Genomic DNA, 15,633 nt, shown 5'->3' with positions numbered 1-15,633 from the left:
ACTGGTATGATGCTTGCTACTTTATGTATTCTTTTTTTGTAGGTCTTGTGATGATTGGGGTAATAATCGGTTCTAAAAAGCTTGGTATTAATCCTGACAATGTGGCTACACCTATTGCTGCCAGCCTTGGCGACCTGGTGACTTTGGCATTGTTATCTGGTATTAGCTGGGGCCTCTACAAAGAAATGAGTAAGTAACCAGTAACTACTATAGGAAATGTAGGCCTTTTTAAATAACAAAAAAGGACTTTTCACCAGTTTTAGCATATGTAGGATATGTTCACACTGGGTGTTTTTGCTGCATTTGTTTTTTCTCTGCAGCAAAACCTGTCTATTTTATTTATTTTTTTGGCAGGAAAGAAGGTGCGGCAAAAACATGTTTTGGTGTGTTTTTGTTTGCGTTTTTGGTGCTTTTTTTTCATGCTTTTTGGGGGCTAACTTGTCTTTGTGCATGCTAATAAAGTTGAGTGCGCCCAGACAAAAAAAAACTACTTCCTGTAGAACCATACCTCTAGATTCTTTGAAAAGCTGGCAATTCATATGCCGTGTACTGTATTATCACAGCAGGAGTTGACAGCATAGAAGAGAGAGATTACATACAGTATATACACATAGAATAGGTAGATATACAGATGTCAGTGACATACAATTGGTGCAGTGTGTGCAGCTTACTGTACATGTATTTAATAAAATACCAAAGGCTGGGGGCTAATGTTTATAGCCTGGGAAGGGGGAAATACCCATGGAGCTTCCCAGGCTATTAATATCAGCTCACAGCTGTATACTTAGCCTTTACTTCATTGTAAGGTACGGGGAGGAAGGGGCGGAGTTTCGTAATCCATGTCTAGGGGATTTTTTCAGTTTTCCACCTGGACAGTGCCAATGCCTTTTTTTTTTTTTTTTTTCCTTTCTTTTAAATTGTATAAATTTTTAAAAAACAGCCTGGGACCCCTCCATTCTTGATAACCACTGACAGCTGAGGGTTGCAGCCTCCAGCTGTAAATTTGCCTGGCTGGTTATCAAAAATATGGGGAAACCATTAGTGTGGTGTTTTTTTTTATTTTTTTTATTTTTTTTATTTACAGCACAGGAGCAGCTGATGAATACTCATTAGCCGCTTCTGCTCTCAATTTTATTAGTGGCAGGTGTCAGATTACGGAAGCGTTGGTCCCATCAGCTGACACCAGTGACCGGAGGTATACTGTATACCTCCGGTCACAGCTGAGCACTCACGCTGTCTTTTGACAGCGTGGGAACCGCAGCTATCTCACCGGCGGGGATGGTTTCACCTCTGATCAGAAGCGGTGTTTGCTGCGCTGTCATGCGTATGATGGGTGTGTCAAACACTGTATTTTTGGGCCCCCCATTCAAGTGAATGGGGTTCGGGTCCGCTGCTCAGTGTCTCTGCTGGATGACATGCTGTATGGACGCATCAGGCAACCATGCAGCCTGCCATCTAGATGTAGCGGAGCTGACCGTGAGGTCACATCCTGCTGTCCTTGCCTTTTCTGCAGCAAATATTCTGGGGTGGAAAAAAAAGTCAACTTTATTTGCAGCTTCAAGTCAATGGGTGAAAAACGCTGCAAACACGCTGCAAAAATCCGCTAAAAGAAGTGAAAGGCTCTATGTAAAAAAAAACAAACAAAATCCTGATGACAAAAAGCAGTGTGCGCATGAGATTTCTTAAAATCTCATAGGCTTTGCTGGTGCTATAAATGGCAGCTGAAAATTGGCATAAACGCCACAAAAAAAAGCAGCAAAAAACGCCCGAACATCCGAACACCCCCTTATCCCAGCCTGCAGCAATGCTCCACTCTTGCCTCCTCCTTTCCTATTTTTATCTCCTCAAAGTTTGAGGGGCGTCTTATAATCTGCAAAATACAGTGTTTAGTTTGTAAAGTTTATATATGCAATTTTTTTTGTAAGAACCAAGGTGGTGTTAGCAAATCCTTTTCTGGGGCAGTTACATGATGCTTGCATGTTGTTGACCGATCATAGGCAGGAGGCATCATGCAGGTAGGGGGTGAAATCTGCCCCCCAGAAAATGTCATAACCAGCTTTTTCTAGCATTACATATACTTCTGCTGTGAGATGAGAGCTGCAGATGCAGAGCTGTGTAATTACAAACACTTTTTGCAACTCTCCTCACAGTGTCTGCTCTGCGGTAGTACCCCACTGCTATAAGAGAACTGCAAAATGTTTATAATGACACACAACTCTGCTCTACTACCACACCCTACTGCCTGTAATCACAATAGGTGCCATAGGGAGATCTGTGAAGAGAGCAGAGTGGTGTTTCATTGCTTTTCTCACACATAGAAATCTTGGTCTGACCTGCAGGAAGAAGGAGAAATTCTGCCTACCCAAAGGATGATCTCTCATGCTTACTATTAGTCAGAAAAGTGGCTGCCATCAGCGAAGAATCTCTAACGGACCCTTGCTGCAGGAATGCATTGGTTCAAAATAATTTGATTGTCAAAAGAAAAGAACTGGCTTTCAGGGTATATTCCCATGGTCAGGATTAGTCAGCGCTTTGGACGCAGCACATGTCCGCTCTGTCCAAAGCGCTGCCAGCTTTTGAACGCAGGTGATTCTGCATGTGTTCATTGAACCGTGTGGAATCACCGTGCCCAGTACATTAGACTGGTGATATTTATCTAGCGGAGACAGAGATAAATAGACATGCTGCGGTCTGGAAAGACTCGCCGCTTGTCTGTCTCCGCAGGGGAGCCGGAGGCGTCTGTGCACGCATAGTGGAGATGGGATTTCTTTAAATGCCATCCACTATGCTGTAACATCTGGCCGCTGCAGATGTACGCAGCATCCATCCCGCAGTGTTTACTGACCGTGGGAACATACTCTAATGCAACGCTTTCCAGCTTTAAACCAAAGCACGTGCAAGCACTGCGCTCTTTGTCCAGTAAATTGGCCAGCTCTGATAGACTGCAGCAGTTCCCGGTAAACTAGACATTGAGCAACAAGCTGATAATTTTTAAAAAGAGAGAAATTCAAAGTTGCCTGTCTCTGCAAACACTTTCTCATTTGTCTAATGGGTACAATTGCAATGAGACAACCTCTTTTAAAATCCTAGTGTTCACTATTCGCACTGGCAGAGAAAGTAAAGTATAGAACTGTTTAGCAGAGTGACTGTTGTGTAATTTTCGCCCCTTTTTCCCTTCTACAGAGGTCAATGTGTTTGTCAACCTTATTGTGTGCCTGCTGTTCATAGCTCTGCTACCGGTGTGGTTTATTGTTGCAAGGAAAAATCCAGCCACAAGGCAGGTGCTGGCAACTGGATGGGAACCTGTTATCATTGCTATGGCCATCAGCAGGTGGGATATATGTACGACTGCTTCAAAATTGCTTAACCTGTTAGTGACTAGGCCGTGAAGGAAACCTGACGGCTGATTCATGCTGCTCGATACACAGGCTGCATGATCTTGGGCATGTATGTTTGACTTGAACACTGTGGCTTTTGAGAGAAGCGGCACTGGAGACTAGCCTGACAGGCAGGTCCTCGGCTGCTTCTACCTGCCCGTGGCCAGTGACTCAGTCTGTCCCTGTGCATGCATGGGAGAGGGCAGGGAGAAGCTGCCGGGTTTTCCCCTGTATGACTAGTCTCTAGCTTTTCAAAGTGTGTTTCTCTCTGAAACCTTTCAGCATTTAAACCAAACCTATATGGCTAAGATCGTGCAGACAGTGCTACCTGATCCACTGGCAGCAGGTCTCAGGCATCGAGTTCCATTTAATGACTGTCCTGTGTTTTTTCCGTTTTTGTACCTCATCTTTTCCGCATCCATAAATTTAATTTTACATGGTTGTGTGAAGGGTCCATAAAAACTACTGTGCAAGTGTCACACTACATAACCCGTTGAATGAATTCCCCAGATTATTACTGCCATGTGGCTGCTTAATGTGTTATGCATGGAATATTTATATTAATATTAAAATTAGTAAATACATTTTGGCCATTATAGATAAATTTTATTTTTATATTTTTTTTCTGAAACTGCTTAGACTTCACACCTAGTTTTTGGGAAGATGTTTTACATGCCACTGCTTGTAACTTTAAAAGGGAAACTGCTCGGTACAATAAAAATGGATTCATATGTAACCTGTCAAACATCTGTCAAGACACTCTTCACATGCAAATTTGTGCTTAAATTGTAACTTTTTTTATTTATTTTTTTTCCTTGCAGTGTTGGGGGATTGATTTTGGACAAAACTGTATCTGATCCGAACTTTGCAGGAATAGCCGTTTTCACACCTGTCATAAATGGTAACCATGTTTCCCTGCGATCGCTCACATTTTTAACCATCCCTAAAACTGATAAGAGCATGAAGACTAATTTTAAACTCAAAATTGTCCTTTTTCGGTTTCAAATTTGAAGCTGAGGCTAGGGTCGCACAAGCGTATATTTTATCATCTGAGAGAATCTGGTCAATTAGGCGAATCAAAAAATTTGATCAAAGTATGATCTTGGTGTGTTCAGATTCTCTCGGATGAGGAGAAGATGGAGAAAGGAAAATTCTCTATCTATTCCATTCTGTCAGTGGAAATCGCAGCACGCTGAATGTCATTAGAGTGCAGATTGATTGTTTCCACAGGCTCATTGACTTCCATGGCCGAGTGTGATCCCAATATCTGCTCCAAATTGGACATGCAGCAAATCCTGCCCCCCCATACAGTTGGAGGAAAAAATCAGATGTGCGAGGCCCCAAAGAATAACATTTGTCCGAGTGCAGTCGGCTCACACTCTATGCTAATAGCCGTCATTTCGATCAAACGTTAAAAATGGTCATTTATTTCTTGTGTTGTGGAGAAAATCCAGTGCATAAATTTCAGCATTGTAGATTTGACATTGCAGTCTATGAATGCCATTGATATTTAGTGGATTTCATGTTTTGCGTTTATACTGCTGAAACTTCAATTAAATCTGCAGTTTTTTGGACTTATCCCTAATTTGCATACCACACTTCTTACACTTTGCTGGGGGATTGAAGGCTTACATTCAAGGTGCTCAGAATATATGAACTAGATTTATAGTGCATGCCTTCTTTATTGTATCTTTTTGGCAAGTATGATTCTGCTTTTGTTTGCGCGGTCACTCCATTTCAGAGATATTCGCGTTTGCTCCTTCTGTAGCGCACTGTGAAAGCTCTGCTTGCAGTCCAATTGGATGTTTCTTCAGTCTTTCTAGGAGCATGCGCTTTTACCCCTCCCTTTCCAGACACTGACCATCACAGATCAGTATCTGACATGGCAGTTCTGGCGCTTAGCAAGCTGTTGTTGGCAGCATTTAGGATGGACAGAAGCGCATAGTCTCAGAAGACTGAAGAAACACCTAGTTGTACTGCAAGCAGAGACTTCACATGATGTGCTACAGAAGAAAAATGTTTTGACTGTCTTTGCAATAGAGTATACATCACAAAACAGGAAAAAGCAGCAGAATCAAGGGAGTTCTAAGATTTTTACAAATTTTTTTTTTTTTTTGGTGTGGGGGGGGGGGTTTAAACAAGTGAGACTTAATGTGATTTTATATTTTTTGATCAATATTTTTTTATTTTTTTTTTAACTAGGTGTTGGCGGGAATTTGGTTGCTGTACAGGCCAGCCGTATATCTACATACCTTCATATGATGGGATCACCGGGTGATGACATTGGTCTTGTCCCTCGTAAATGCCCCACTCCTTGTAGAACATTCTTCAGTTCTGGTACATAATGCACATTAAAAACAAATGTTCCTGAAAGCATGTTGGCTATTTTCATTTGACCTAGCCTCTAAGCTGACCTTGTTTAAAGACTTCACGCAGCCATCATAGGGGCAGATCTTTCAAAGACCGAGGTGGCTACTATTTACAGCCTTCATTGCATAATCTGCTATGGAAAAGACAAGGTCACATATCAATTTGCCATTTACCACCTAGAAATGGTGGGGGTTATTAAAAACCTGTGTCACTTGAAGCAGATTACTTATGACCTTTGGGGTCAATTCCTGTGTCTTCAGAATTTTTTTTCTTCAGTTTTTGCCAAAAACATTTTAAGGCTGCTATGTGCACATTTTGTGGATCCGCAGCAGTTTTTCATTCGTTGTACAGTACCACGTAAACCTCTGGAAAACAAAATCGCACATGCTGCGGAAAATACCGCCCGGAAACTCTGCTGTTTATTTTCTGCCGCATGTCAATTCTTTGTGCGGATTCCAGTGTTTTACACCTACTCCTCAATAGGAATCCGCAGGTGTTAAAACGCAGGTAAAATCAGCACCAAAAATGCTGTAAATCCTGCGGATTTTTCTAAATCTGCACAGAAAAATCTGCACACAAATCCACAACGTGGGCACATAGCCTTAGGGCCTGAAGAGCCCAAAAGAGAAACCTAAGGCACAATGATGTATGCAGGAATCCGATCAGTATATTTATTAGCACAGGCTGTTTTGTATTTTCCCTTACAAATTTCTTTGTTAATGCACAGATGTGAACTCTCGTTCGGCCCGTGTGTTGTTCCTCCTAGTGGTACCAGGCCATTTGGTCTTCTTATACACTATCAACTCAATGAAGGGTGGGCATACAACAATGACGCTGATTTTCATGGTCTTCTACATGATGGCAGCATTGCTCCAGGTTAGTCTGTATTTGTAAAGATGAAAAAAGTGTTTGGTTTACCCCCCCTCTACTTTTTTTGGACTATAAGGCTATTTGCACACGTAAGAAAAGAGGTGCAGAATTTTCTGCACAAAATCTGCATCTCCTGGCAGAATCCGCAGCCTCGAATTTGCTGCGGGTTTTTATGTGGAATTGCTGTGGATTTTGTGCGGTTTTTGCCACTGCGGATTTTTAACATGGAGGGGTGCAGAAACGCTACAGATCCGCACAAAAAAAGTGACATGCACTTCTTTGAAATCCGCAGCAATTCCGCACTGATTTTTCTGCACCGTCTGCACAGCTTTTTTTTTTTTTTTTTCCATAGAATAACATTATACTGTATATCACAGTGCGGATCTGCAGCGTTTCTGCGCTGAAAAATTCCGCTGTGGATCCGCAGCAAATCCGCATCGTGTGCACATACCCTAAGACACACATGTTTTAAAAAAAAAAAAAAAGAGAGAAACTCTTGTTAAAAAGTGTTTGCAACTTCTAGTCTGGAGACAGCTTTCTGTGATGGAGAATGAGAACACTGTGTCCTTCCCGATCAGAGAGCTGCTGTCTCTTCTCCTGTCTGACACTAACCTATGTGATCGGTATGTGATAAAAAAAAATTTGCATGGACACAATTAGTAAAAATAAAGACTTGCTAAAAAGAATTAATGTAATATTGGTTCAAATGTAGAGTGGTGTAATCGGCTTCCTGGGCATCTTAGACTTGGAATATATGTAGATTATCAGGGAATGAACACACATCCCATATAAATAGATGTATTCTGTGTTCTCTGTACAGAATATGTGCAGCTTCGAAACCAGAAATGTCCTCCAACTTTAAAATTTATTTTTTAATCACCAGGAATACAATATACATTTTTGTACAGGATGTGTTCATTCCACTGTAGTCTGCTCACATTCTGTATTTATTCTTCACCTAACATGTACAAGTAATTATATGTACTCATTCCCCCGTAATCTGCAGATATTTCATGTCTAAGATGCCTGGTAAAACATCGTACATCTTTATTTTTGGACCACCAATAAGTTCTGTTCTGTCCTTTATTCATTCCTCTTGTTTATTATTATTATTATTATTATTATTAATTTATTTTTTTCTACAACCCATAAAAATAAACCGTTTAATTGATTAGTGGTGATTTCTTCTATGCTTGTTTATGCAGGTTCTAGTCCTCCTGTACATCGCAGACTGGATGGTTCATTGGATGTGGGGAAGAGGAATGGATCCTGACAACTTCTCAATTCCCTATCTCACAGCCTTGGGAGATCTCCTGGGTACTGGGCTACTTGCCCTTAGTTTCCATGTACTTTGGCTGATCGGAGACCGTGACACTGATGTGGGAGACTGAACGTCTTCTTGGTTGGCGTACACAGTATGGGGACCATTATATGGCTTGGATGACCAGGAGACTAAATAGAAATAAGTGCAATTCTTAAACCTATGTAATTCATTGACGTTTGTTACAGATGTGCTAAATTACTTTTAAACAGCTTTGTTTTGCACAGCAAGGCACAAAACCCCAATGTGTGCAGCTGGACCTGCCTCTGACCCCCTCCTAAGTCCTCCTGTCATCCCCTTCAGTGGTGGTAATATGCATGTTTAAGGCACATGTTGTCTTTACTTTTTCAAGGTTAGGCATTCTTCCCAACTTCCAGAAATTACCTTTTTTTGTGTGTGTGTGTTTGTTTGTGTTTGCTTGTAAAAGTGGAAGAGCAAGTTAAGAGACTTCTAAAATGTTTACATTTGTGAACTGGTGTGAAAAATGAACGTCACTGGGAAATCTGTCATGGGCAGCGTGCAGGGTTTCCAAGAACAATGCCTTCACTAAAGATCAGTGCTACAATATCTAATGAAGAATCATGAATGTTGTGGAGGGCAGTTTGTCACGTTTATATATCGATTAAAAAACCTATACTGGAATATAGATTGGCCAAAATTAGTTTTGGGCATCATACACTCATCTGTATTAACTTTTAAAGGAGTTGCTTAGGATTAGAAGAACATTGCTGTGTTATTCCAAAACCTACGACACCATTCTATGAACTACGTATGGCATTGTTGTACTGTGGTGGAATTGGTATTGTGGGGTTTTTTTTGTTTTTTTTTTTAAATTCTAGACAGCACCCCCTTATCCATGGGCCTGTATAGAGGTGCATGGAGTCCTACTGTACCTCCTTTAGATCTCCGTTTTCATGGCATTTTTCTTTCTCCTCTGATTATCTAGAATATATTTTGCAGAGTCCCTGCAGCCACTTAGTACAAATACATATGGGACTCCATATGCCATGAGAAACTTACACACAGCTCTGATAAGGCTGGGTTCACACAGATCAGTATTTGAACCTTTGCAGTATTTTGCCATGTTCAGTGTCACACCTGGTGAATAAACCTCTAACAGACGTCATAGATGTGCAATACTGGTGAATAGAAAAAGAGCTACTTTTCATTTGCTATCCAAACTTCAGTTTGCCATTTTTGTGTCCGTTTTAGGCAATGTTCACATGTAGCAGATACTAATCTATGGACTTGGCAATTAGTTTTCCTCCTTGATGATTTCCTGCGATATCTAGAACAAATCTGTGGTGGCATAGCGCATGCTCCACACTTGTAAATGTACCGCTTCTCCCTACCCAACAGCTGTGGATACATTATGTAAAAACTCATTTGTGCCCCACTTAACTGCACATCGCTATGGATTTTCAAAAGAAAATCTGCGTCATGTGAATATGGCCATGGAACATTCTGGTGTAATTTAAATGTTCAGGTTTTTTGTTTGTTTTTTACTATACCCATGTACAGAGGAGGTATGTATGTATTAAAAACTGAGGGGAAAAAATGAAACTATGCACAATGAACACTATGCAGTACTGCACATGTAGCGTAAATGGACTGTTTTAAGAAATGCATTTAAAGCAATATGAATTTTATTTTTTTTTCTTTCACGACTGTGGAGCATTTATAAACTTTCTGTACTATCGCACAGTGTGAACCCGGCCTGCGTGTCATTTCGGACAGACGTTTACCAGTAGGTACCAGCACTTCAGCTTGGCAAGAGGTGCAAAATATTAGGCTTTGAGACCTTTTGGCTGCAGCACGATCCTTCTACAATGGAGCATTTGTGGAATTGCCTTGTCGTGATTCGATCAGCTACGTCTGTTCTCGAAGTGCAATTGCGCCTGGAATGAAGTTGGTGACATTGCCATGATTGCTTACTAAGAATTCAGTTTGCTTCTGCTCCTAGAACAAATATGCCTGTTGCATTCAGCTTCTGCAGAGGATCTGGTCATCTCATTGTGTACACTGCCTGTCTGTTGGGGGCGCTGTAAGGTCCTTACCTGATAAATACACTGAGCATTTGAAGCGCCTGTGAAAACTGTAATTATTTGCTACCTCCCCCTAATCTTAGTAAAACCTTGCAACTCTCTATTAATTGGACTTGGTTTACAAGGTTATTGATAATGGCTGCGCATGTCAGACCCTAGGCCCCAATGGCCGCTTTTAAAATCTGTAAATTGCACTGCTGCATAGGATATAACGCACATATGTTTTTGATCACCATAATATTTGCTATTGAATCTTTGCCAGAAGATTGCTTCCAATTTCTGCTAATTTTTTAGCAGTTTCCCTCTCTGTGATGAGGAGTCTACATTACTCTAATATCAATTCACACAAAACACTTAGAGTCTTTTTCATCCCTTTTCTGGATTGTCACCTCTCATGTGCTTCACTAACTAAATTTGCAGCAGATTGTTTCATTACTTTTATATTAAATTGCCAACTGTCTTATGATTAGTTACTTCCAGCCTTGGCGAATATCTGAAAGGGCTTGTCCTCAGCTCTGACAACCCTTGACAATCATTTTATTTCCCCCACGTAAACTTTTACAACAGCCTATATTCTTGTCTGGGCGCTGTTCCAGTGATGTCAGCACCTGGTCTCCCGGCGCTTACATGACATTGGCTGCAAGGCTCGCTTGATATAACAGTGTCCGTTTCACTTTCTTCAGACAAAATTGACATCTGAAAATCAGAGGGCATCAGCGCTCATATTTTGCGGGTGTCCGTTTCATCTGAAGGAAGTGGGAGAGAAGTGGCTGCGAATTGGCTGGGCCCAGGCGCCAATATCGCTGGAATGGCTCCTGCACTAGAGGGAGAAATAAAGAGATTAAAGGGGTTGTCCACTACTCAGACAACTTTTCAAAGACCAGCTTCTATATGGAAATCTCCCCCTGTAAAGGAGCGTTTCTAGTCAGGTGTAGGTGTCGGCCTCATCCTGGAGATAAACTGCCACAGATCAGTATTTAGATTAAAGGAAATCTGTCAACCTGTTGCGGTTACGTTTTTTTGAAATCTGTTTGGCTATCTAACTGGAAGAGCCAGTACAGGGAGAAAATGAAGCTCTATTCTCCCTGCAGCTGTTTCTTTCCAGTCATTGGGGCTGAGCAGATCACTGCTCACTACACCGTGAGCACGGTCATCATTCCTCCTGCACCTTGACGGACGGCCTGCTTAGAGCTTATATTGTATGTTTGTTTTTTTTGTTTTCTTTATTTTTGCTATACAGCCGACAGACTTGCAAGACAATAGAGACCATACATTTATAAGAGAGAGGAAATCTGAGGAGGTGTGAAGACCTATTGGTACCTTTGTAAGCCTGTTGGTGAACCATTTTACTTCCGGCCGCTGGGGTCCACATAATGGATCATTGAGGTGCTGCAATGTTTGAACCAAAGCATCTTCTATTTATCTCTATGAACACTGAATGTCTGTTTTATTTGTACATTTTATAAGTGCAATCTGATTATATTGTATCTTGTTGTGATTTTATCTGTATTAGCCACAATACGGATTTATGATTTCATGATTTTTTTTTTTTTTTTTTGTTACAACCCCTATAGAAATCGGGGTCTTCTCGCTAGTGATACAGTTCCTTAGAAAACTGCTGCCTCTTGAATTATGACAGGAGCATTTTATTGCTTACAAATATTGGGTTGCTCTATTGAAATGGATTTAAATTATTTGTTTATGAAAATAAAGATATTTACTAAAAATAAAGTTATTTAAATACACATCTGTCTTTTATAATATGTTACCTTCAAAGTGCATATTTAAACTATCATACACATTTTGTCAGACCAGGCTTGCACAACGTGCTGGGTGCATACTGTGAAGTATGGCGAAGGGTATTTTGGGCAGTGGGGGTATGAGAAAGGGGCAGTGTGGGTGGGATATTTTGGGAAGGGACTGTGTGTGTGTGTGTGTGTGTGTGTTGCATTCATGTACCGATGGCGGTTCTGATTTTACACATGTAGGAATCCATAATGTTTACCTGATTATGTTAAAACCCTGTCAAAACCTAGAGATTGAGGAGGATTTGGAGCCTTTCTGCTAAAAAAAAAATAATAAAATCTGTGTGTTGGCATGTTTTTAACACTAATTTGTTTGGAGCAGAAACTCTCTCTCCAAATCCTTCTCAAATTTGTTTCCGGTGATGTATTAATGCACTGATGGTGGTTCTGGTGATATATTCATGCAACTACCATTTTCTTAAAAAATAAAATAAAATTGTGACACTAGGTTTCAGTATGGCAATGTGGCCCTTGCACCAAGAAATTTTGTGCACCCTTACATTAGATTAAAATCTATATTATAAAAGGAAATATGTAAAGGTACCGTCACACAGTGCCATTTTCATCGCTACGACGGCACGATTCGTGACGTTCTAGCGATATCGTTACGATATCGTTGTGTCAGACACGCTACTGCGATCCGGAACCCCGCTGAGAATCGTACGTTGTAGCAGATCGTTTGAAACTTTCTTTCGTCGTCTAGTGTCCCGCTGTGGCGGCATGATTGCATCGTGTGACACAGTTTGTATACGATGTGCGCACAGTAACCAACGGCTTCTACATCGCAAATACGTCATGAAATTATCGCTCCAGTGCCGTGTATTGCAACGTGTGACCGCAGACTACGACGCTGGAGCGATAATCATACGACGCTGCAACGTCACGAATCGTGCCGTCGTAGCGATGAAAATGGCACTGTGTGACGGTACCCTAAGACTAACTAATCGAGGATAAAAGTGACAGGTGATACGTGCTCCCTCAGTGATAAAAGTGGAAAGTTAAAAATCTCACCATAAGGCTTGTGCACATGGCCGTATTTTCTGTCAGAGTACGATCCAACAAAACATTGCATCACACTTGGACCAATGTTGTTCTATCTGGCCATGCACATGTCAATATTGTTTGTTTTTCTTTATCTGAAACTGTCCAAGAAACAATACTGTATGCCCTAGCCTAAAAGTGAAAATTTTGATAAATTTTTCGGCCTTCATCAGGCAGCTGGAGATTGGGCAGTAAAGTGTGTGTCTAAAGTTAAAATTACATGAATCGCCCCTATAAATGGAAAAAATGCCTATATTTACATTGCTGATGTAAGGAAAATATATGTAGAAGACAAATTTGACTGTAGTCGATGAGGTATAGAAAAGCAAGATAAGCTGGCAACTTCACAGCAGGACTGTTAAAACTAACTGTATTGCAAATGCAACTGAAGCCCATAGGACTCAAAGCAAATAGTAATACAACACAGTGAGACCAATTTACGTTATATTTTTTTCTAACTCCCTCTGGACTGGAGGATTTTTTTTTCTTTTTTTATAGATTATTCCCTTTCTTCCATGAGCCAAAATTGTATTTTTTGTTGATTTATTCCTGTACATAATTAGACAAGTGAGTGTTTTTACCATCTCATCCAGCTATAGAAATGTGAGTGCATATTGGATGAAGCAGATCAGGTGACGTGTATTTGGGTAATGATTAGATACAATGGTCTGGGGCATATCATGCAAGATGGGGATTAGATGCACTGGCCTGGGGCGGATCTAATCCCCATCCTGTGTGATACACCCAAGACGAGTGTGTCTAATCACCATCCTGTGTGATACGCCTCAGACCCATATATTTAATCCCATCATTGTCATGGGTGATATGCCCCAGACTCGTGTAGCTAACCCCATCATGGGCGTTGGTGATACACGGGTCTGGGGCGTATCTGATATCATAGACATACAATACATGGAACCCTGTATCTAGATACACGGAGTATAACATGCTGGAATTAATCGCAGCATGTGACACATTCCACGTAGCTAACCTCAGGTTGATAGAGAGCAGTACCAAATAACAATCCTTGGTAACCGCCTACTTGTCAGTATCACTTTGCAAATGCATGTAGAAAAGCCGCGGAGTCACCATCACGTGTTTCTCAACGCAAGCAATGAATAGCCAGGTCTTTCACCGGGAAGGAACAACCACGGGAAGGGCAGCATCCAACAAAGGAAAACCACCTATGCCAAAACATGGGATGGGGGCAGTGTTCTGGATCACTGCATTGAGAAACACGCAATGGTGTCACCGCAGTGTTGGATGTTTTGATCTCCCCGAGGTCATTCACCCTTATGTTTATAGTCTTTTCACCAGGTACTGCTCCTAATAGCCAGTTTCCTACTCCACACTGATGAGGGGCAAATACCCGAAACAGCTGTCTGTGGATGGATACCATGTTTTGGCATAGGTGGTTTTCCTTTGTTAGATGCTGCCCTTCCCGTGGTTGTTCCTTCCCGGTGAAAGACCTGGCTATTCATTGGTTGCGTTGAGAAACACGTGATGGTGTCTCCGCGGCTTTTCTACATGCATTTGCATATTTCCCATTAGGGATGGGGGCAGTGTTCTGGATCACTGCGTTGAGAAACACGTGATGGTGTCTCCGCTGTGTTGGATGTTTTGATCTCCCCGAGGTCATTCACCCTTATGTTTATAGTATCACTTTGCAGTCACCAACAAAATGGCTCCGCACTGTGATGCTAAACTTCGTCCTCTCATATCCTTTATCAAACACCCGGAAGGAGAGGATTGATGTCACACACATGAGCAGACGCCGTCCACATTTACTGCACTCCTAATGTGAGCCAACACAACACTACGCTTTCATGGCAAATTTCAGCAGCTGCTCTCAGCCCCTCCCCCCTGTGTTGAATAGTGGAAATACCAAACATTTTTTACATTAATTTTTCAGATTTTACTCCATTAAAAACATGTTTTTGTGTTTTTTTTTTTTAAATTAAAACCTTTAAATATTTTCAATTGTTAAAGGGAATGTGCCATAAAAAAAAATAAATAAATAATACTTGACACATTTTTAAGATTAAATATCAAAAACCTATTGACAAATTCCCTTTAAAGAAAATAATAATGGCCCCTTCCTCACCTGACTTAAACTCTATTGAGATATTTTGTGCCCTTCTTGTATGAAAGACTAAATTTACAGTGATAGATTGATGCCTATCTGAGTGTCTGGGAGGCTGTGGTTGGTGAGGCCCAAAAAGTTGATCACCAAGAGATTAACCCCTTTCTGACATTACTTACTATCCCGTCGAGGTGGTATGGGCTCGTATGACCAACGACGGGATAGTACATCTAACGCGATCAGCTGCGCTCAAGGGGGGGATCGCGGCGGGGTGTCAGCTGACATCTGGCACTATGTGCCAGGAGCGGTCATGGACAGCTCCTGGCACATTAACCCCCGGAACACTGCGATCAAAGATGATCGCAGCGTTCTGGCGGCACAGGGAAGCATCGCACAGGGAGGGGGGCTCCCCTGAGACTCTCGGAGCAACGCGATGTGATCACGTTGCTCCGAGGTTCTCCTACCTCATCCTCCCTGCAGGTCCGGAATTAAAATGACCGCAGGGGGCCTTCCGGGTCCTGCAGTGAGGTGGCTTTCAAGTGCCTGCTCAGAGAAGGCGGAGAGAAGCCTTCCTGCAGTGCCTGTCAGATCGCTGATCTGACAGTGCATTGCAAAGTGTCAGATCAGCGATCTGTCACTATACTTTGAAGGCCCCCGCCCTGGGGCAATGTAAAAAAAATATATATATTTACATGTGTGAAAAAAAATACTGTTCCAATAA

General features: G+C 41.6%; 1 protein-coding gene across 2 annotated transcripts in view; it reads left to right on the top strand.

The window, feature by feature from the left end:
* The window catches only part of SLC41A1 (solute carrier family 41 member 1), a 43,466-nt gene extending 31,738 nt beyond the window's left edge, over nt 1-11,728 (top strand). For both annotated transcript variants that reach the window (XM_077295141.1, XM_077295142.1), the window contains 6 exons: nt 43-189; nt 3,184-3,331; nt 4,199-4,278; nt 5,580-5,714; nt 6,475-6,623; nt 7,823-11,728. In XM_077295141.1, the coding sequence (XP_077151256.1) occupies nt 43-189; nt 3,184-3,331; nt 4,199-4,278; nt 5,580-5,714; nt 6,475-6,623; nt 7,823-8,008 (845 nt within the window). In that variant the 3' untranslated portion in view covers nt 8,009-11,728. The remainder of the gene's footprint in view (nt 1-42; nt 190-3,183; nt 3,332-4,198; nt 4,279-5,579; nt 5,715-6,474; nt 6,624-7,822) is intronic.
* The last annotated feature ends 3,905 nt before the right edge of the window (nt 11,729-15,633 follow it).

This window comes from Ranitomeya variabilis, chromosome 3 (genome assembly GCF_051348905.1).
Source record: "Ranitomeya variabilis isolate aRanVar5 chromosome 3, aRanVar5.hap1, whole genome shotgun sequence".
NCBI classification, from domain to species: domain Eukaryota; kingdom Metazoa; phylum Chordata; class Amphibia; order Anura; family Dendrobatidae; genus Ranitomeya; species Ranitomeya variabilis.
The sequence above is the reverse complement of the archived record's forward strand: the minus strand, read 5'-3'. Positions and strand labels throughout refer to the sequence as shown.